This window comes from Teleopsis dalmanni, chromosome 1 (genome assembly GCF_002237135.1).
Source record: "Teleopsis dalmanni isolate 2A chromosome 1, ASM223713v2, whole genome shotgun sequence".
Lineage (NCBI taxonomy): Eukaryota > Metazoa > Arthropoda > Insecta > Diptera > Diopsidae > Teleopsis > Teleopsis dalmanni.
The window spans coordinates 68,437,892-68,460,155 of NC_051846.1; the positions used below are offsets into that span (position 1 = coordinate 68,437,892).

Sequence of the window (22,264 nt, forward strand, 5' to 3'; positions counted from 1 at the left end):
ATGACGAATATCTCTCCAATATTTATGTTGACCATCTGGACCATCTAGATTAAACTTTTTTTCATCACTGAAAACAACTGTTTCGAACTCCTTGTCTCAAAACTTAATTTTGTCATAAAAAGCTAAACAAGCATTTTTATGTCTTTGTGTAAGGCACGGTTTGGGAACTTTCGACTCATATTTTAGCTTTAAGTCTTTTTTCATAATTTGTTGCACGCATTTCCTAGTGATAGACAAATATAATGCATTTCTTATTTGTCTGCAACTCATCCTCTCATTGGTAGCAAGAAGCTGAATATGCCGTTTTGTTCGGTTGTTAATAGTTGGTAAGCGGCCCTCTCGCTTATAACACCATAGTTTTCGAGATTTTTTAAAAAGTTTATTATAGTATTCAGGTGTCTATAACCAGCAGCAGATATTTCGCCACTTTTCATCCCAGCAAGACTCATTTCAATAATCTTTCCGCACTCTTCACTTGAAAATTCCGTCCCACGCGGCATTTTTTATCTAAATTAATTAAAATAATAAATATTTATTAATAAATAATAAGTATTTTACTTACCAATTCTTCGTTACTCTTCAATACTTTAAAAAAAAAACTTTATAATACACTTCACAACTTTATTTCCATTTACTGTTGACACTTCGAGAAGCAAAACAATTTTGCACATATAATTATTTTCTATTAAATTTGCTACCTATTGTTATTAATTATGATAACGGTACCACAAATAGTATACAAAAAAAACTATATATGTTTAGAGAAGTTAAACTCAACTACAGAATCAACTGTATATAAAAAAAATTAGTACCATTATTCTAAGAAGAGAATAACGAAAAACAAATTTTGCACATATAATTATTTTACAGGGGTATATATATAATTCTTCTTTTTTATGTGTGTTCAAGTGAATTTAAGAATGGTTTAGATTCACAATTTGGTCCACTGGATAACGTTTTTTTAATTATTATACAGTTTTTTGGTATCCATATACATTTATATTAGACCTTTAAAAGTTAATCATACTTACTTTGATTTGTTTAAAAAGTTTAAACTCTAAAATGAATCGTTCAGCTATCCTGTTGTATTTTTGAATTCGCTGGAATACCAGGAATACCAACACATAACTTAAGATTAAAAATTGGCTCACCTATAATTGTACTGCGGAATTTAAATGCACTTAAGCTATGCAACGGCAATTTTACGATTCATTTTAGAGATTTTAAACTTTTTAAACAAATCAAAGTAAGCATGAATAAATTTTAAATTTCTAATATAAATGTATATGGATACCAAAAAATAAAAAATTAATTAAAAAGACATCATCCAGTGAGCCAAATTGTAAATCTAAACCTTCCTTGAATCCACTTGAACACACACAAAAAATTTCATCAAAATCGGTTCAGGAACCGTTTAGGAGAAGTTCACTGTCAACACACGTACAGAAGAATTATATATATAAGATAATAATAGTATTTAGAAAATATGGACGTCCAACCACTGACGAGAATAGACATTTAAAACAATTAAAATTTAAAATCGATATTTATATCAAAGAGTGCTATTTCTAACTGAATTATCATGTGCCGAGCACTTTAAAAAACGAAATCAATTAGCCAAGGTTTGTGTAGATATTACAGGACACTTAATTTCTTACTTAATTGAAATTGAAAACTATTTAAAGCAGGATTTTAAATACTCTGCTGAAGAGAATTCTTCACAATCTTATTTCTTAAAAAAAATAATTAAACTCCCATCAAGTCTCACTCTCATTAAACACTAATCTAGAAGATAGTCAATATATTCACTTAAAGTATATCTACAAATCCTTATTTCTGTATGGCAGCCATAGTCATAGAACATTTTTGGAAAAATAAATTTAATCAACTAGGGTCGACCTATGACGTTACTTGCAATACAAAGAAGACGCAACAAATGTATAATGAGAATGAAAATAAAACTAAAACTATTTTCAAATTAAAAAAAATAAAGAAATGTAAAAATTTGGCAAACAAATTAAGAAGTTTGCGAATTTCTAAGTTTACAGATAAAAGGACAAGAGCCTTAATATGTACTCAGTTAATTTCAAACTACAGACGTTGACAAAATCTTGAGTGTAATCAAATATTGGTTGGTTGAACCAAAAAATCTTTGAAAAATCAAATCTTAATTACTAAGCAAAGATTTTAAATAGATCTAGAATGCCGTTTCTCCTGTGCTCGTTATTAAGACCAGTTGTTGAACTGTCTGTTATTAAGAAATTTTAATATCTTAACAAAAATTGAAACTGATCGCGTCATATATAACCGAATTTTATTTAATAAAGAAATTTTATGAGGAATTTCATTTTTTAATAATTAAAATAAAAATATTTTTATTTAATCAAAATTCTATAATATCATAACGAAACATATAACGGGACACAGTATTCAATTTAAATTCCATTCGAAATATCATATGTTTTATTTAAGCTTTAAATATATAGACTCCAAGGCTACAACTCCAAGGCCACAAATTTATTTCTGAAGTGAAATGGATGTGAATGTGAAAGATATATGTGGTTTCAACAAAACGGTGCTACAAGTCACATAATACTTTTCCAGAAGTGTAAGTTTTCACTTTGGTTCTGTTAATAGGAGACCAAATTTAATGTGATTTGTCACTAAACAAACAGTTTTCGAATGGTTACACAAAGAATCCTTAAACTCTAGACGCTTTGAAAATGAACATCCCTCAAATTACCACATACATGGCAATAACGTTTACCGACTACATATAAAATATACGTTAAAGAGATTCAGTGCTGATTGATGTTCCATTATGATGTATATTATACGTCATCAAAAAGTCTAAATTATATATTAAAATAAAAATTTGAACTTGGGTTGGTCTGAAACAGGATTTTTGTGGTTATCTAAATTTGATCTGGATCGCGAGTGGGATTCTGTGGTTAAAGTTTTCGACAAAGCCTGCAATTAAAAACTATTAAATAAAACCCATGATGAACAATAAAAAGAGACAACAACAGAAGATATTGATTTATTTCAATACTCTCCATTTAAATAACTCAGTTGGTGGTCCCTAGGAAAGTATTTTGCCATTTTCTTTGACTTACCCAGTATTATAAATGCTCTAAAGTGAGGGTACTGAATTTTTTCCTTCATTTATTAGTCATTATATTGAAAGCTTTGGTATTGGTTTGGTTGACATAAACGCATATACCATAGCTATATAACTGCTTAATTTTTCTCATTGATTTTACAAATTTTTAATAATTATTTATTACTAAGAAATATTTTTGAGTACATATATACACTCCACATATATAATGTACACATATTCATATAAGTAGTTAACCTAAAATAAATAATTATTACAGACTATAAATTTCAGATTTCATTTAACATTATTGTTAATTATATTACACCTGCTTTATATAACAAAGAACCTATACCTTCCAACGAGAAAACCAAATGGAAACTATAGGTAATGAATTTATCTTAAATCTGTAATTATCTTTATTCTGTTAATCTTCAACAGACATTTCAAAAATAATTACTTTCCGTCTTCTTTCCTGTTCCCTTCTCTCTATGTCGCTATTTCTCACATTATTTCAATTTATTATAACTTTATAAAAGTCTGAAGAGGTGCAACTCCAACTCATTTGATTTGAACCTGTGAAAAAGTGAAGTTTGAGAATATCAGAGGTATATATATTTTGCAAAGCCTCAATTTACAAATAAATTAGTGTTTTGTTGATAATTAACAAAAGTCTATTAAATATTTAATAATTAATCTGTTGAATAAGTTGAATTAATATATTGTACTTGAATGGATATTTTAAAATTCAAGGACAATTGGTTCTTTAAATTACAATTTTGTGTTTGTTAATATTATTAATAATTAATTTTATTAATTAATTCAATTACTACAAAATTAGATTAATTTAATTAATACAAGAATACATACTGCCTCTTCTTAGTAGCAGGCTAAGGGTGGTTTTTTTAAACTTTAAGAAATATTTTTTTTAGTTAGTATTTTCATAGCTTAGATTATGAGCAGAATAAATATAAAAACCTATAAAAAAAAATATATACATTTGTCTACTATATATTCATAAACATACCATATAAGTAGAGTTTAAAAATTCCGTCACTGCATGCAAGTGACAATTAATTAGGCAAACTGACTTAAGAAATATCGGATTTAAGGGGTTTAGTATCGGATTGAATATGGGCAAGTTATCAATTCAATTTATTTTTCAAAACATTTTATTACCATAGGTAGGTAGGTAGGTTAAAGTGACGCCTTGTTTCCAAAAAGTCCACTTGAACTCAAATAATGGCCCATTTTAACACCACAGCATTAGTACGTGCATAGATTGAAATCAGTATACAACGAATCCCAAACAAGGTAACGACTCGCCCATTAGGTAAAGGAAAACCAGCCTGACAGCTCTACAAATTTAACTAGGTGCCTAATATTATAGGATGACAGCTGAGGTCGATGAGAAAAGGGGCCCGAAGATTTTTCATCTTTTCCTAACTAAAGAAGGGCATTAATGGAGCACGGTCTCCTCCTCTTCCTCATAGCCACAACCTCGACATAAGTCATTGTAGGGTAGACCTAGTCTCATTGCATGACTTTCTACTTCGCAGTGATCCGTCAGCACAGATACCGCAGAGCTGATCAGGTTTCGCATTACTTGAAGTAACTGAGTAATGCGTTTCTTGTCTAAATTAGACCAAGTCAACCAAGTCAATTAGATATAGTGTGTTATTATTTTATTCATTATCACAGCACTTTAGAACATATTACCATCTTCAGTTTTACCATTCACAAATTTCAATATATTTGACATTGCGACCGAATTAATAATTTTGCTTAATCAATTTAACTGTTTTATTTGACATCTTATACTGGCATCTTATATTGGATATATTATATATATATATCCAATAGCATTCATTGATAGTACAATCAAGACTTTGATGTCAATGCACCATTTGGCTATTTGAAGTCAACGTGTCAGTGTTTTTTCACCGGTGAAAATTGTTGAACAACCTGCAGTCATTAAATTCTTTAAATTAGAATTTCGTACACATAGGAAATACTTTCAAAATATTGGATTGGTTTGTTAAAAAATGTTTGGGAAGCGTATTAAAAACTACTTTATGATTGGTAACTCGGACGAAATAAACCGGGAACAGCGGTATGTTGCGATTTTCATAATATTTTCGTTGACTGTGTACGAGTGTTTAGGATGATGTGCGTTTACATGATTTAAGTCAGTATTTCACTTTTCCCCTGCATTTTTTAATATCATGTTCTATCCCTTTATTTTTTATTGAGAATAATATTTATCAGCCTTATATATATATACATATATGAACTAGGTGGCCCCGCGAACTTCGTGCCTCGTAACAGTCAATGAATGTTATATTAAATTTTATGTTCATCAGCAACCGATCACTTGGTGTCTGTCCAGGAAGCAGCATTTGAACAATTTCTTTCCATTTTGGATTACACGTATTGAATAAATCTGGCCGACCGTAATGACGGACATAAGTCATTGCATCTTGCGCATATTCATGCATATAACGTGGACTACCTGTGTACGATGCCGGTAGAATAATAAATGTAAATATAATAAATAAATACTGTCATCAATATATGAGCTGAAAGGGTCGATTTGTTTGTTTTGTGCGAGTGTTTAATATTAACAATGCCACGACCCAGAAAGTCTAATCTTTCCCAACAAAGGCGTAATGCAATTAGGCGTCGAAATATTATGCATTTGTCCACTAAAGAAGAACGAGAAATCGCACGAGAAAGGAGCCACATTAGTATGACCCACCTTCGCGCTTCTCAAACACAACAGCAAAGAGAGGCAGCCCGTGAAACGGCTCGGTTAGCAATAAGAAATCGTCAAGCTTATCACACAGATCAACAACGAGAAAATATCCGACGATCAAGAAGAAATGCCTCAACTATTGATTTGTATCGGGCAGCGTTTCTACACGATTGGGCAAATGATTACACTTCGCATCCTTTCGTTCCCATTGATCCAATGGACGTTACTTGCGAACATTGCGGAGCATTAAAGTTCGCTGGAGAATCGCCAGGATTATGCTGCCTGGCGAGTGGCCTGGCAAAGTGAAATTGCCATAATTGACTCCGCCACCTGAGCTATTGCATTCATTGCTTTGTGGTGAAACACCAGAATCACGACATTTTCTAGTGAAGACTCAAAAGTACAATGGCTGCTTTCAAATGACTTCATTCGGGGCAGACATTATCAAAAAACATAGATTTAATCCGACGTTCAAGGTAATTTATGTTGAAAAGAGCAAATGTTTAAAGAGATTAGATTTAAAATAAAATATTTGTGTCTAAAATAAATAAGGAATGTTAACATTTTGAAAAAATTGGCATTATAAATCAGTAATATTGACTTCGCTTTCGACTCCTCAGATTCAAGGCCAGATTCACCATCGAATTGGATCATTGCAACCTGTTGAAGATGCACAACATAAATTCTTGCAAATATATTTAATGGGCAATATGATGAAACAACTTGAACGGCGTCAAGAGATCAACACAGCAATGAAAATAGCAATTCTTCAAGATCTACGACAACTACTTCATGAACATCATGCATTGGTCAGGCTGTTCAAGACTGCGTTGAAGCGCATGCCATATATAGCGTTCCTAACTTAGCGCCTAACTTATATTCGGTTGAACCAAACCAAACTGCGTTCAGAGGAGTATATCCATTTACAAGATGCAATTAGCACCGACGGCGATGCAGCTAATATTGGTCGTTTGACTATTCTATCGGCATCATACACAGGTAGTCATATGCATGAATTTGCGCAAGATGCAATGACTTATCTCCGTCATTACGGTCGGCCAGATCTATTCATTACGTTTATGTGTAATCCAAAATGGAAAGAAATTGTTCAAATGCTGATTCCTGGACAGACATCAATTGATCGGTACGACATCACTGCACGTATATTTAAGTAAAAAATTCAGTCGCTGATGAACCTAAAATTTAATATAACATTTATTGACTGTTACGAGGCACGAAGTTCGCGGGGTCACCTAGTTTGAAATATTTGAAAAAAAATTTAAAAAGAAATCAATATCACTTAAACTGTCGACCTGTCAACAGTTTGAAACAGAATTTACAAATTTATTATTTTTACTAAAATTAGTGGATTTTTCCAATATTTTATAATATATTCTGCTATTCAGAACGAAGACGATTCCAATAAATCAAAGATACTTACAATCGGTCCAGAAGTTCTTGAGTTATAAGTGGTCTAACTAACACCACTTTCATTTATGTATATAGATATATATGTATTTATATATAGATTTTATTCGAACAGTAGTGAACTGCAACAACAAAAATTTATTTTATATTATATTAATTAATTGAATTTTTAACTGACCATACAGCTTTTTCGAGTATTGCCAAATACCCATCAGTGGTCTTGGAAATAATTCTTGTATTTAATTATTCGTAAATAAAAATTTTTTGAGACTGCAAGTAACAGGAATCGGACTCGCGTCCTGCCAAATTTTAGCAGGAATCGGACTCGTGGCCTGCCAAATTTGAAGTTCAGAATCAGCGCACCTTAACCAACTGACCCAATATATATATATATATATATAGATTTATGTGCTTGATAAATGAAGTGTTTAATTTTGTATGAAAAATCGTTTTTATAACACTTATTCGCTAAAATTTATTTATCAAGCAGATAAATTTATACGTTTATAAGGTTTATAAGACATTTATCAGTTTAGATGAGTACCCCTATGATGTGTATAATTTTTTTAGTTATTTGAAGGGACAAAATTATTTGAAGAGAGACAAAACATAATTTACAATTTAAAGGAGAAATAACAAGAAAATGTGTTAAAAGATTAAATGAGTAGCTAGATTAAAGAGATCACAACTTTCAATTGAATGCGTCTGCTATCCAAGACATGGATGTTTCCAGTCTTCGAGACATATACACAAAGACATTTGGCTAATTTGTTCAAAAATGTCTGCGAAAACCATCGTACCTTTGGATCGATCGGTCTTCAAGCACGTATCCATGTCTTCAAGACGTCTTCGATGACGGATCGATCCGTTTCCTACTGGGTTATGAAAATATAAACGGAAACAGAAATATTTATTTATGCAAATAAAGTTACATTGAACAACTGTAAAACAGATTTTCAAAATTAAGAATCGCTTTCTCTGTTCTACCAATTAACTTATATAGTAATTTTGTTGAGTTATTGCTTAGAGTTCTTTATATTTGAAATTGGCGAAAGAAATAGAATAAACGTGACACATTTCGAGAAATAATTAAAGGACTTATATTTATTAGTTGAAATAATTTTAATAATATTTCAATTTAATAATTTTATTTTTATTTTGTGTGTATAACAAAAAATTCCACAAAAACCGCTGAAATCAAAAATTCCATCTTAAACAAATGAGATTTAAAAAGCATAATTAGATCTATTTAGATAAAACCTTTCTTCAATAACCTGTCAAGTGAATTCAGACAATGTTTTGATCCTAATAATAACTGTTTAGAAGGAATTAACTTATGTTAAATGGCTAGTTCCGTTTATGAAATCTTTATTGTCAGATATTGAATCCTATATCAAAATAGGAGTCAGATATCTAATATATCTGATATACATAATATTTGTTACTAAATACCAATTCTAATAATACTGTTTTGTCATCTTTTCTTCTTTACAGAAATTATATTCTAAGAAATGCAACATTATTCTGGTAAATTTTTATTATTTCTCATTGGTACTTCAATATCACTCACTTCTGCATTTAAGCTCAATATTGGCAGCGTCAAAATTTCAGATCGTAATGGTAAGTACTGACAAAAATTATAAATTAATGGGAACAAAACTTATGCTACTTTAATTACTCAATAGGACTTAAATGTGACAAACTCTCTTGCCCTCCGGACACAGAATACTGTGTGGTTACCATTGTTGATGCAGAAGACGAATCGGATTTAAATCGTAAAAATTATTGCCATGCAGAAGATGATTCTATTTTAGAAATGAATGAAGAATACAAACGAATTACTTCCGAAGACAACACACCATTTAATTTGAAGGTATATAGAAACGGAAGAGCATCCGTCACAGGTCGTGGAATTCGAATTCATTCACAACTTTAATTGTAGCAGTAATATAAATTTTGTAATTCTCCACGACGATGCAATACAAATAGTCTTGCAATTACGTGAAATTTAAATTTCTTGCAATAATTTTATGTATTAATTTTATTTATTGTATTATATTTATAATTTAATCTATTCAAAATATAAGAGCTCTTATTAAAAATAGTTTTGATCAATATAGATATTTTACTTTGATTTGTTTATAATTCACAGTACAAAAGATTTATTGGTAGTTGTGCTCCACTTCACATGACGGCTTCGTGCAGTTTTATTTTATATATACTCCTGATAATAATCTATTTAGTCCTTAACTTTTCATTATATTTCATACTTTTTGCGTATATCTGGCAGAGTACAAATGATATATTAGAATACAACAAAGCAAACATCGGGAGCCTGCTTTTTATCAGCACGGCTTCAAGTTTGAATACAAACCAGAACCATAGTTATTGAATGGATGAATTCGTATTTGCATTTGTTAGAAGCCACCTTAACCATTTGTTGGAAAAATAAAAATCATATGATTATATCTTATTGCTAAATAAGATATATAAGATATAACATATTTTATATGAACTTTTATTGTTCTTCATTATTTTCAAAAGATCGAATTAGATATGTAATAAATGTGGTCAACATATAATAGAAATTTAAATTAATTTGAACTGATTCCAGCTTTGTTACATCTCTATACTATCTATTTGTTTATCTATTTGTTTAATTTTGTTTATCAATTTTTAATTAATGAGCAAATAAAACTATATCAAAAATTTACTTAATACAATTTAATAATATGGAAAACTTTGTTAGTGAACTCTCAATGAACACAACTTATATTAAAATTTTGGCAAAATCAATGTAAACTCCTATACATTCCCTTTTTCTCATGAAGTGTAAATATCTTTATAAGGATTATATCGACCAGATATTGAACCATCACTTGTCTTAATAATAATCAGTAATTACTACTAATAGTCTCCAATGACAATCGACTCATTGTGAATTGAGAACAATTATATATAGAATCATTTAGGTAAGTTTCTTATTAAAGAATATGTTTTTGAATTTGCTTGGAATATTGAACTAAACCGATATTTCAAATTTATTATTTATTATTCATCAATTGTATTTCGATTTTTAAAGCATAAAGATTAATTGTTGATTTGTATAAAATTTTGTAAACCCCTGATATAATCTTTACACATATATAATATATTCCTCATTCTCAATATATTCCTCATTGAATACTCAATGCAATACTCAATACTATGAATTGCTTGATTTTTAATAATTTAGAATGAAACATTAATTAAATTCATCAATATAAAAAAGTCACCTTGAAGAACTATAAAACAGATTTTCGATAATTAGAAATATCTCCTCCGTCTCGCTGTTAAACTATATAAAATTTTGTTGGATTAAAAATTTTTAGTCAAAATAGCGGAGAGAAGTAGTATGTATATAAGACAGAAACTTATAAGTTGCATTATACTAATAACACTATATATTATATTATAGTAATAATTAAAAATTTAATTAAAAATTTAATTAAAAAAGTAATTCACTTGATTCAGTAACTTAGTGTTTTAATCATACAACCTAGATAAGAACATTAATATTATTTTAAAATAATTTATACTCATGTAATTATTTATAAATTCTAAAAATATTAATGTTCTTTGTAAGTAAAATTATTGATATTAATTTCCAAATATTTTGAAAGGAATTGTACGTATCATTTAAAAACAAAAGACTCATTTATTGGGGAGCATATTACCTGCTTCGATATATAATATAATAATAAGATTATAATAAGATTATATATAATATAATCAATAATAATAGTATTTAGAAAATATGGACGTCCAACCACTGACGAGAATAGACATTTAAAACAATTAAAATTTAAAATCGATATTTATATCAAAGAGTGCTATTTCTAACTGATCTATCATGTGCCGAGCACTTTAAAAAACGAAATCAATTAGCCAAAGTTTGTGTAGATATTACAGGACACTTAATTTCTTACTTAATTCAAATTGAAAACTATTTAAAGCAGGATTTTGAATACTCTGCTGAAGATAATTCTTCACAATCTTATTTCTTAAAAAAAAATAATTAAACTCCCATCAAGTCTCACTCTCATTAAACACTAATCTAGAATATAGTCAATATATTCACTTAAAGTATATCTACAAATCCTTATTTCTGTATGGCAGCCATACTTATAGAACATTTTTGGAAAAATAAACTTAATCAACTAGGGTCGACCTATGACGTTACTTGAAATGCAAAGAAGACGCAACAAATATATAATGAGAATAAAAGTAAAACTAAAACTATTTTCAAATTAAAAAAAATAAAGAAATGTAAAAATGTGGCAAGCAAACTATGAAGTTTGCGAATTTCTAAGTTTACAGATAAAAGGACAAGAGCCTTAATATGTACTCAGTGAATTTCAAAGTACAGACGTTGACAAAATCTTGAGTGTAATCAAATATTGGTTGGTTGAACCAAAAAATCTTTGAAAAATCAAATCTTAATTACTAAGCAAAGATTTTAAATAGATCTAGAATGCCGTTTCTCCTGTGCTCGTTATTAAGACCAGTTGTTGAACTGTCTGTTATTAAGAAATTTTAATATCTTAAAATTGAAACTGATCGCGTCATATATAACCGAATTTTATTTAATAAAGAAATTTTATGAAGAATTTCGTTTTTTAATAATTAAAATAAAAATATTTTTATTTAATCAAAATTCTATAATATCATAACGAAACATATAACGGGACACAGTATTCAATTTAAATTCCATCCGAAATATCATATGTTTTATTTAAGCTTTAAATATATAGACTCCAAGGCTACAACTCCAAGGCCACAAATTTATTTCTGAAGTGAAATGGATGTGAATGTGTAAGATATATGTGGTTTCAACAAAACGGTGCTACAAGGCACATAATACTTTTCCAGAAGTGTAAGTTTTCACTTTGGTTCTGTTAATAGGAGACCAAATTTATGTGATTTGTCACTAAACAAACAGTTTTCGAATGGTTACACAAAGAATCCTTAAACTCTAGACGCTTTGAAAATGAACATCCCTCAAATTACCACATACATGGCAATAATGTTTCCCAACTACATATAAAATATACGTTAAAGAGATTCAGTGCTGATTGATGTTCCATGAGATACATTTGAATTATGATGTATATTATACGTGATGAAAAAGTCTAAATTATATATTAAAATAAAAATTTGAACTTGGGTTGGTCTGAAACAGGATTTTTGTGGTTATCTAAATTTGATCTGGATCGCGAGTGGGATTCTGTGGTTAAAGTTTTCGACAAAGCCTGTAATTAAAAACTATTAAATAAAACCCATGTTGAACAATAAAAAGAGACAACAACGAAAGATATTGATTTATTTCAATACTCTCCATTTAAATAACTCAGTTGGTGGTCCCTAGGAAAGTATTTTGCCATTTTCTTTGACTTACCCAGTATTATAAATGCTCTAAAATGGGATACTGAATTTTTTCCTCCATTATATTAATGATTATATTGGAAGCATTGTCATTGGTTTGGTTAACATAAACGCATATATCATAGCTATATAACTGCACTCAATTTTGTTCATTCATTTTACAAATTTTTAATAATTATTTATTAGTAGAAAATATTTTTGAGTACATATATACATTCCACTTGTTACATCTCGCTTTTATCTTTTGTGAAATTATACATATATAATGTACACATATTCATATAAGTAGTTAACCTAAAATAAATAATTATTAAAGACTATAAATTTCAGATTTCATATAACATTATTTTTAATTATATTGTACCTGCTTTATATAACAAAGAACCTATACCTTCCAACGAGAAAACCAAATGGAAACTATAGGTAATAAATTTATCTTAAATCTGTAATTATCTTTATTCTGTTAATCTTCAACAGACATTTCAAAAATAATTACTTTCCGTCTTCTTTCCTGTTCCCTTCTCTCTACGTCGCTATTTCTCACATTATTTCAATTTATTATAACTTTATAAAAGTCTGAAGAGGTGCAACTCCAACTCATTTGATTTGAACTTGTGAAAAAGTGAAGTTTGAGAATATTAGAGGTATATATATTTTGCAAAGCCTCAATTTACAAATAAATCAGTGTTTTGTTGATAATTAACAAAAGTCTATCAAATATTTAATAATTAATCTGTTGAATAAGTTGAATTAATATATTGTACTTGAATGGATATTTTAAAATTCAAGGACAATTGGTTCTTTAAATTACAATTTTGTGTTTGTTAATATTATTAATAATTAATTTTACTAATTAATTCAATTACTACAAGGTTAGATTAATTTAATTAATACAAGAATACATACTGCCTCTTCTTAGTAGCAAGCTAAGGGTGGTTTTTCTAAACTTTGAGAAATATTTTTTTTAGTTAGTATTTTCATAGCTTAGATTATGAGCAGAATAAATTTAAAAACCTATAAACAAAAAAAAATACACATTTGTCTACTATATATTCATAAACATATAAGTGGAGTTTAAAAATTCCGTCACTGCATGCAAGGCAAACTGACTTAAGAAATATCGGATTTAAGAGGTTTAGTATCGGATTGAATATGGGCAAGTTATCAATTCAATTTATTTTTCAAAACATTTTATTACCATAGGTAGATAGGTAGGTTAAAGTGACGCCTTGTATCCAAAAAGTCCACTTGAGCTCAAATACGTGCATAGATTGAAATCAGTATACAACGAATCCCAAACAAGGTAACGACTCGCCCATTAGGTTAAGGAAAACCAGCCTGACAGCTTTACAAATTTAACTAGGTGCCTAATATTATAGGATGACAGCTGAGGTCGATGAGAAAAGGGGCCCGAAGATTTTTCATCTTCTCCTAACTAAAGAAGAGCATTGATGGAGCACGGTCTCCTCCTCTTCCTCATAGCCACAACCTCGATATAAGTAATTGTAGTGTAGACCTAGTCTCATTGCATGACTTTCTACTTCGCAGTGATCCGTCAGCACAGATACCGCAGAGCTGATCAGGTTTCGCATTACTTGAAGTAACTGACTAATGCGTTTCTTGTCTAAATTAGACCAAGTCAACCAAGTCAATTAGACATAGTGTGTTACTATTTTATTCATTATTACAGCACTTTAGAACATATTACCATCTTCAGTTTTACCATTCACAAATTTCAATATATTTAACATTGCGACCGAATTAATAATTCTGCTTAATCAATTTAACTAAAATTCAGACATCTTAATTCTGAATCTGTTTTATTTGACATCTTATACGCGTACCAGCAATGTTCCCAGAGCAGCATATACCCAATAGAATTCGTTGATAGTGCAACCAAGACTTTGATGTCAATGCTCCATTTGGTTCTTTGTAGTTAACGTGTCAGTGTTTTTTTACCAGTGAAAATTATTGAGCAACGTGTAAAGATTAAATTCTTCAAAACAAAATATTTAAAACGTTGGAATTGTTTTCAAAATAATGGGGATGTGCACCAAAATCCACTATTCAAATCATTCAAAACTTTCAAAACAAAGTTTTAAGAAACTTAGTCAACGCTCCGTGGTTTATTAGGAATACTGACCTCCATTGGGACTTGAAGATCGAATCTGTGGCTGCAGTAATCCAGAAGTTCGAGGTAAAGCACCAAAAACGATTACAACAACATCCAAACGAGACAGTCAACCTCTGTCTAATACATCTGGCCTGCTGAGAAGACTTAAACAAACAAAGCCTTCAGATCTACTCCCGAATTAGTAGTCTAATAATAATTTAGATTACTACTATTAACACTAAGTCTTTGACAACTTCACAATTTTAATAAGTATACTGAAATGTAACAAAACTGCTTGATAGTTCTTGTATGAACTTGTCGTAGTCAAATGAAACATGTATTTATATTATTGTACATATTGTGTTTCAAATAATAAAACAAAAAAAAAAAAAAAATAATGGTTTGATTTGTTAAAAAAGGGTTGAATAAGCCTTAAAGTTGATCCACATGAAGACATCTAAAAACTGAATAAACACTGGAAAATCTTCTGGTAGTTCATTTCATTTCAGTTTAGACTCATTTTATCTCGTTTTTTTATTTTTGTTCCACGTATTTTTTAAACAATCTAGTAAAGTAAGATGAATAAATATTTAAATAAAAATATTTAAAGATTTATATATTGGTGTTCATTTTAGATTCATAACTTAGGCATGAAGAAAGTGAGTCAAAATGCGTTTTGGTTAGTAACTTTCGTCTTTGCCTTAACGAAATATATAAACGCATACAAGTACAGTTTTAAGACTTTGGAAATGGCAGTTACTAAAGGTAAGTACTCAAAAATATTTATTAATAAAATATATCAATGGAGATTTTAATCAATGATTAAGTAATTAATAATAATTATATACATTTTTAATGTTATTTAGATGGTGAATTTTTATGTGATACACTCAATTGTCCAAAAGAAGTAATTATTTGCGAAATTCAAAAATTTAAGTTCGAGGAGAAATCAATACGTACAAATGGTTGCTATATAAACCCAGCAACTCCCTGGGGATATGTAACCATTACTGAAGAAATTGACCCAAACTTTTCGATGTCAGTGAGCATAGTAGCAGAAAGAAATGGTCACATACGTGTTGTTCTCGAAGACGATTTAATTCTGCCAAATGGTGATGAAATAAATTTCGAAATGACTTAATAACAAAGTGTAAATATTTACCAAGTTTCATTAAAAAAATACACTTATGCAAATAAAATCTTTTTATATTCAAATAAAGTAGTACGATATTCTTACATCCGTCAAATGACAGAAACCTTGACGTAGTGCGAGCGCTATTTGCTTAACACTCTGACGGATATAATGTGTCAATAATGTCCCAAAAGAATACAAAAAATCCTTTTCATTATAACTAATAATAAAATGTGATATTGGCATTATAACCCAAAAGCAAAAGTACATCGCATGAAAATTAGCAGAAACCACAAGAAAGAAAATTACGCTTTCACAAAAGGAAAATCATGGTAATGCTAATCATATAGTGACTTTATCAAAGAAGCTCACTTTATGAGTGTAGCATATTCTTTAGGGCTTCAACGATTGTGAGACAGAGTTCGATATTTCGACCTGTGTATCGAAGGCCATGAAGTAAGTTTTTGTGCACGACAATGCACCATCGCATAGTGTAGTCAGGGTATATGAAGTCTCGGTCAACATACATATCATTTTTATCGATCACCAGCCGTACTCACCTAATTTGTCTTCATGCACCAACCATTAAGTGGATTTAGAAGAAGGTAATTAAATTGAGCAATTAAATGATTAAAATAGAAATAATATATTAAAAAATCAAGACAATTTTTCTCAGACGTCTTAGATTTTGGTTTACTATGTAGTATTGATATGATAGTAATAATGTTGATAATACGCTCTGTATTTCACTTCACTTCAACTCAAGTACATATTGGCAATTATAAAATATACAATGCAGTTCTGACAACGATCTTTCAGCTCACCACATCAGAAATTCTTGTGAAAGATCGTGTGAAAGATCTTTCGTATACTGGCAGCGGTGTTCTGCAACACTGAAAGCTGTTTTCGGTTTTTCTAAAGCTCAAATGGAAGAAATGGATTGATCAGATCTTTCGATTGTCAGCTAAGTTTTTGTTTGTGTTTTTTGTGCACAAACTTTTTTATATAAAATAAAATATATAAAAATTAAAATAGAACCAAGTCCTGTTATTGTATTTCGAGATTCATGGAGTAAAAGATTCATGGAGTCTAAAACTTTCATAATAAAACACAACAGCTTGATTGTTTTGTTCAAGCGATTGAGTTGTGAGCAGTAGAGAACCGAATTAACCATTGCTTTAAACTTGACAGAATATTTCCTTCTTATTTTACCAACGACTTAATATGACCTGGTTTTCATAATGAATAATACTCTAGTTTATTATAAATTTCTCATCACTCATCACATTAATTTCGTTATGTTTTAGCAATGAATGATTTATATCAACCGAATTTATTTGCATTAATTCATATGGTATCCAAACATCAAGTGTTTTTGTGTTTTTTTAAATAATTTCTAACTATGATGTGATTGATGTTTAGTACGCCCACAATTTCCTGATAGCTTTCGCCCTAGTAGCCGTAATTTTATTAAGAGTAGTCAAAAAATACTAGCAACATACGATAGAAAACATGTGAAGCAACAACAATACTCTTAAATCATTGAGAGTAAGGTTTTACTCGCAAAAAATGTTACGTCTTAAATTACAATGTAGCCAAATTCAAAAATCAGTCAATTGTTAATGTACATTGGAAATATATTACGAAATTTCAGTCACCCATTCAAATCATATGAGCATTTCACTTACTCAATGTACAAATACATATTAATTTAAGTATCTAAGATATAAGGGCGGCAAAAATCCTTCTACTGAACCCTCCACGAGGGAGTCGCCTGGAAATGGGACACACAGCATTCTCGTCCTGTACGTTGTCAGGGCAGTGCCCAGCTAAGATCAGGAAGAATTGAGTGAGTGTCCTTAGCTCTTCAATAGCTACGCACCACTCATTGCTTTTTGATCATGGTATGAAGGTCCTCTTAACCCGGGAGTGTTACGCGATCCGTGCTCACCGGGCGTAGGTTTGCAGTCAAGGGGTCTGTCCGACTGTATTTTTACGGAGCCTCTTCAATACATGACCGCCTTGAGGAGTAAGTTTGGTCTAGCCATGGTATGGGACGCTGCTGTGGTGGTCGCCTCTTTCGTCCAAATTTCCTCGGGTCCGCCACGCCTATCTTATCGGGTAAGGGGGACGATTATGATATTTAATGAACTCTTCCGATACTGTCTCGGAACTCATGGGTGGAGAGTATAAACGCACCAAACTCACGGAGGACGAATTATTGAAATCAGATGATGAGATCGTTGCTGATTCCAAAACTGATTATACCAGCTACAGTACACCGGCGTCTTTTCCAAATTCATCATCATCCAAAATTTCCGACAACATTCCCTCTACCAGTCACAGTAGACCGAATGCTAATCACGCACCAACGCTCAAAATTGCCAGTCTCAGCAGTAAAGGTAAGGTGAAATCGCGTAAAAAAACAGCCAGCATGGCACGAAAAAATCGCTATCAGCGAGCGCTTTTTATGCTTAAGAAAATCGAGAGCAACAAAAAAGAAGGAAACGTTCATGAACGAGACGAAGCCGACACTGAAAAATACCGCGCCATTGTGGAGGAGTATCTTCATGATGAGGGTCTGCGCCAATCTGATATCACCGGCAAGAACGTTGGAGATGGTGGTAAACGTAACAGATCTCAAGAAGATCCAGGCATGGCAGCGAAGCGGCGCAAGAATGTAACGGGGGATGTGAAGCCAATACCAAGACCGACACAAGCTGCTCGTCCCTTCAGTGAAGTGGCGAGGGACCATCTCAGTGTGGCTTTGATCGATGAACGCAACTCCAACAGCAAAATGCTGATGGAGAGATGGGCGTTGATTGAGACCAAACTGTCCGAATTGGTTATGGCTGAGCTCATGACCAATCCGGGGTCTGTTCCATCCTTTGACTGCGCAGATATCGTCCGTGGTCATCGAGTGATTAGATGCGACGACGAGTATTCACGGAATTTTTTCAGCAAGGCGATCACTAAGATTAGTGAGAACTGGGACGGTTTAAGACTTAAACTTATCTCTGCGGCGGAAATTCCATCTAGGCCTCGAGCGCGCGTTTGGTTGCCTAAAAATCTTGGCCCTCCGGACCTTATTCTGCAGCAACTGAAGCTGCAAAATCCAGAAATCCAGATGGAAGACTGGTCGGTTCTCAAGACAGAAGAACCGCAAAAACACAGCCAATCATACCTCCTTCTCATCAATGAAGAATGCTTGCCAGTCATTGAGGCTAATGACTGCAAGCTCCGTTATGGCATCCGGAAGGCCAAAATAAAGATATTCAAAAATGCGCCACCGGATAACATTTTGGATGAGGTTGAGGGCACTAGCAAGCTGCTAGATGACCTTATCATTAATAAAAAACTCTGTTGATGTACTGATGGTTTATCGTGCAGGTAAACCTAAAAAATTCCAATTGTACTACGGATAATCTGATTGTCTTACTCAGAGAGGAGGTCATCGACTTTGTCATCATTTAAGAGCCTTGAGTTCATAGTTCATGTGTCAAAGGACTCAACCTTAACGTCCTTTTCATGTCAAAGGGTAAGCTTAGATCATGCATTTTAACAAAAACACACCTTCATGCTTTTCTCTCTTTTCATTTAAGCTCTCTAGATACCAAAATCATCAGGGTAGAGCGGAAGCAAAAACCTGCAGTTTTAATAGTAGCCGTCTACTTTTCATACTAAAGGGAGTAGAATTAGTTCACAATTTCGCACAGACCAAGAAGCTAGCTTTGCTGTGACGCCAGTGCCCGGCACTCGTTGTAGGGAAGCTAGGAAATCAATGAAAAAGGTGAGTCTCTTTTTGATTTTATATTAAGATGCAATCTTGAAATTTGTAATATGAGTAACACTATAGCATATGTAACATATAACAGATAGGTTGGGAAGAGGTTCTGTATATCACCCTTTGCTCGACTTCTCGTTCTTTAGCGATAAATGATTGAAGAGTCGCAGCCAAGAACTCATTCTCTGATCATAGATACATCATGTTTGTGATGGATATTCCCATAGTAGCTAAGCAGTCTCAACGTAATCCCAGGAAGGCAAACTGGGATACTCTCAGTACATTGCTTAATAGCAAGATCAACAGGAACCCGCTCCAATTAACTAAATTAGGGAATTAGATAGTAGGGTCTCTTATAGCATTTTATCTTCCTTTAAAGCATCACGTCCTCGCTCTAATGCGAAGAAATGTAACCGTTTTGGAACGAGAAGCTCTCTACGTTCCGTAAAAATTCGCGAAAAGCTTTCAACGAAAGCTATTGTACCAAAGTTTATACTCCATATAGAAATGCTCTAAAGATTATAAAAAAAAACACTTTAGAAATCCGAAAAAGTGTCATAGAATTCTCATTGTGGGGATTTCGGCCAAAAGTGATTCTCTGGTCCTACACAGCAGTCATTTGGCCAGTTTTAACATACGAATGTGATGAACAAACAACAAACAGTACATCGCTGAACAAACAGTACATTGTTCGAAGGCTATTTCGACTGCGAAACAGGAACTCTAAGATCATGCCCATCAATGCGCTTACAGTCAAGTTTCACACAAAGGCTTGAAGATTTAAACTGTTGGCGCTCGATTGCGTTCGAACATAGGAACCTATTCATTAAATGGGATTAGAGAATGGAACTACCCATATCCTCGCTTACTTTTCGACAATAACTTTACCAACAGAACTCCTTTAAGCAGGGATTGGCAGGACTACTTACATTAGTAGGAAAGATAGCGATCTATACCGACAGTTCTAAGAAGAATAAATGTATTGGAACTGGAAAAAAAAACTTTTTTTGTACTTTTTTGGTTTTTAAATTGTAAGAAATCAAATATAAGACATAATATAATGAAATAAAATGAATTAAATAGCAAATTAAGCATTTTATCTAACAATATTCAAAGTTCAATGTGCTTGCTGTGCCAATAATTATGTTCGCCACTTTATTTAAATTAGTTAATTTATTTATGCATTTGAATGGATTTTATCTATTTTATTAGTAAATGAAATGCAAATTAATGTCACATTTTCAGTTTTCAGGAACATTCTTTGCCTCGCCTTGTTGGAGTGCCATCCATTCTTTTACTGGGTATATGTTTGGCTTCCGTATTTTCACAGCATTTGGTGTTATTTCTACAAGAACTACTTTGCATGTCAGCAAACTTATCTGCCAATGAGAGTTCTCGAGTTACTTGGGATTGAAATTGCAACTACGACAAGGGTGTAGTGTTTTCAAACTTAGTATGTCTATTTACCACCCGCAAAAAAGTGACGATCACTTAGAAGGTAGATGAGATGAAATAAAATAAAATTGTTATCAAAAAAAATGCGATGAGTTAATGGCAAAGTAACATTTTCCAACAATTTTAGAACAACGTCCCCTCCAAATTCGACAACTTTACAATAAGGTGTTGCGGCACTTCCATACAATATGGTTTGATACTGATGAGCAAAAACACCAGGATTTAAAGCCAAATCGATGGCTTTCCACGGATAAACATTTTACATGAATGTCTACCGATATAAAGTTTAATTTGTGCATCAATTTATAAGTCATGGCAGAAACATTAACACAGATCGATCGCAGTATAATTTTGTATAATTTTAGTAAAAAGTATTAATATATTGGCCCAAGGGGTAGAAAACTATCCATAAAAGTTTAACATTTTATAACAAAACTATAATTGTTATTAAATGGATTTTTTTTTGGTCATATAAGAACTTTGATATTTTATTTACAAGACTTAATCATTTTTATTGTGCTAATGTCAATGAGTGACAGTGAGTACTCCAGAAAAAGAATTAAGTTAAACTTTTATGTGTTATTATAATAACTATAACTTGGTTTAAATTGCAGGCAGTTTCGAATGCAATCAAATAATTTGCTCGACGACGACTGCGAAGTTGAAAAGAAATTAAATGAATTGGATCGAAATGAATTTCATCTTGTAAACGCGTGCTTTGCACACAATGATACTGTCTTGGATGAAGTAACTGAAAATCTAACCTATGAAGTGGCAGAACTCGTACATTTACTTGCTTATAAAAATGGAAGCGTATTAGTTTTTGTTTACCAAAAAGTCACAAAACCGATACCCATTGCAATAGCTGCACCAGTGGAAACGGAAGAAGAAGCATTTAGCGCTGGAGTTCTACCAGAAAAAACTTATGAAACTGTGAAGAACATTTGCACCGGTATATATATATATACAAAAAATTTACGTCATGGTGGTAGTAGTATTAAATTTAAGTTATGTCATGTCTTTGGTAAAATAAAGCAATTTATATATTAATTATATATATTTGATTAAATAAG

General features: G+C 31.5%; 2 protein-coding genes across 5 annotated transcripts; both read left to right on the plus strand.

Moving 5' to 3' along the window:
- Positions 1–3,654: 3,654 nt before the first annotated feature.
- Positions 3,655–16,008, plus strand: LOC119668888. Of its 3 annotated transcripts, none has more exons than XM_038078564.1 (3): positions 3,655–3,708; positions 15,456–15,585; positions 15,687–16,008. In XM_038078564.1, the coding sequence occupies exons 2-3, from the start codon at positions 15,471–15,473 to the stop codon at positions 15,959–15,961; spliced, it is 390 nt and encodes a 129-aa protein (XP_037934492.1). In that variant the 5' UTR covers positions 3,655–3,708; positions 15,456–15,470; the 3' UTR covers positions 15,962–16,008. The 3 variants fall into 3 exon arrangements, with proteins under 3 accessions (XP_037934492.1, XP_037934493.1, XP_037934491.1); XM_038078565.1 differs by lacking the exons at positions 15,456–15,585; positions 15,687–16,008 and adding exons at positions 8,778–8,903; positions 8,969–9,298 and having other exon boundaries at positions 3,670–3,708; XM_038078563.1 differs by lacking the exon at positions 3,655–3,708 and adding an exon at positions 13,308–13,351.
- A 1,684-nt stretch (positions 16,009–17,692) lies between these two features.
- Positions 17,693–21,574, plus strand: LOC119672301. Of its 2 annotated transcripts, none has more exons than XM_038083323.1 (4): positions 17,693–19,490; positions 19,555–19,742; positions 20,982–21,234; positions 21,319–21,574. In XM_038083323.1, the coding sequence occupies exon 1, from the start codon at positions 18,099–18,101 to the stop codon at positions 19,317–19,319; it is 1,221 nt and encodes a 406-aa protein (XP_037939251.1). In that variant the 5' UTR covers positions 17,693–18,098; the 3' UTR covers positions 19,320–19,490; positions 19,555–19,742; positions 20,982–21,234; positions 21,319–21,574. The 2 variants fall into 2 exon arrangements, with proteins under 2 accessions (XP_037939251.1, XP_037939252.1); XM_038083324.1 differs by having other exon boundaries at positions 19,563–19,742.
- Positions 21,575–22,264: the final 690 nt, after the last annotated feature.

Excerpts from the sequence above, each read along its gene's own strand:
- LOC119672301 (XM_038083323.1), top strand. The coding sequence starts at position 18,099 with ATGAACTCTTCCGATACTGTCTCGGAACTCATGGGTGGAGAGTATAAA.
- LOC119668888 (XM_038078564.1), top strand. The coding sequence starts at position 15,471 with ATGAAGAAAGTGAGTCAAAATGCGTTTTGGTTAGTAACTTTCGTCTTT. Across the intron at positions 15,586-15,686 it reads GGAAATGGCAGTTACTAAAG|ATGGTGAATTTTTATGTGAT; the intron begins GTAAGTACTCAA and ends AATGTTATTTAG.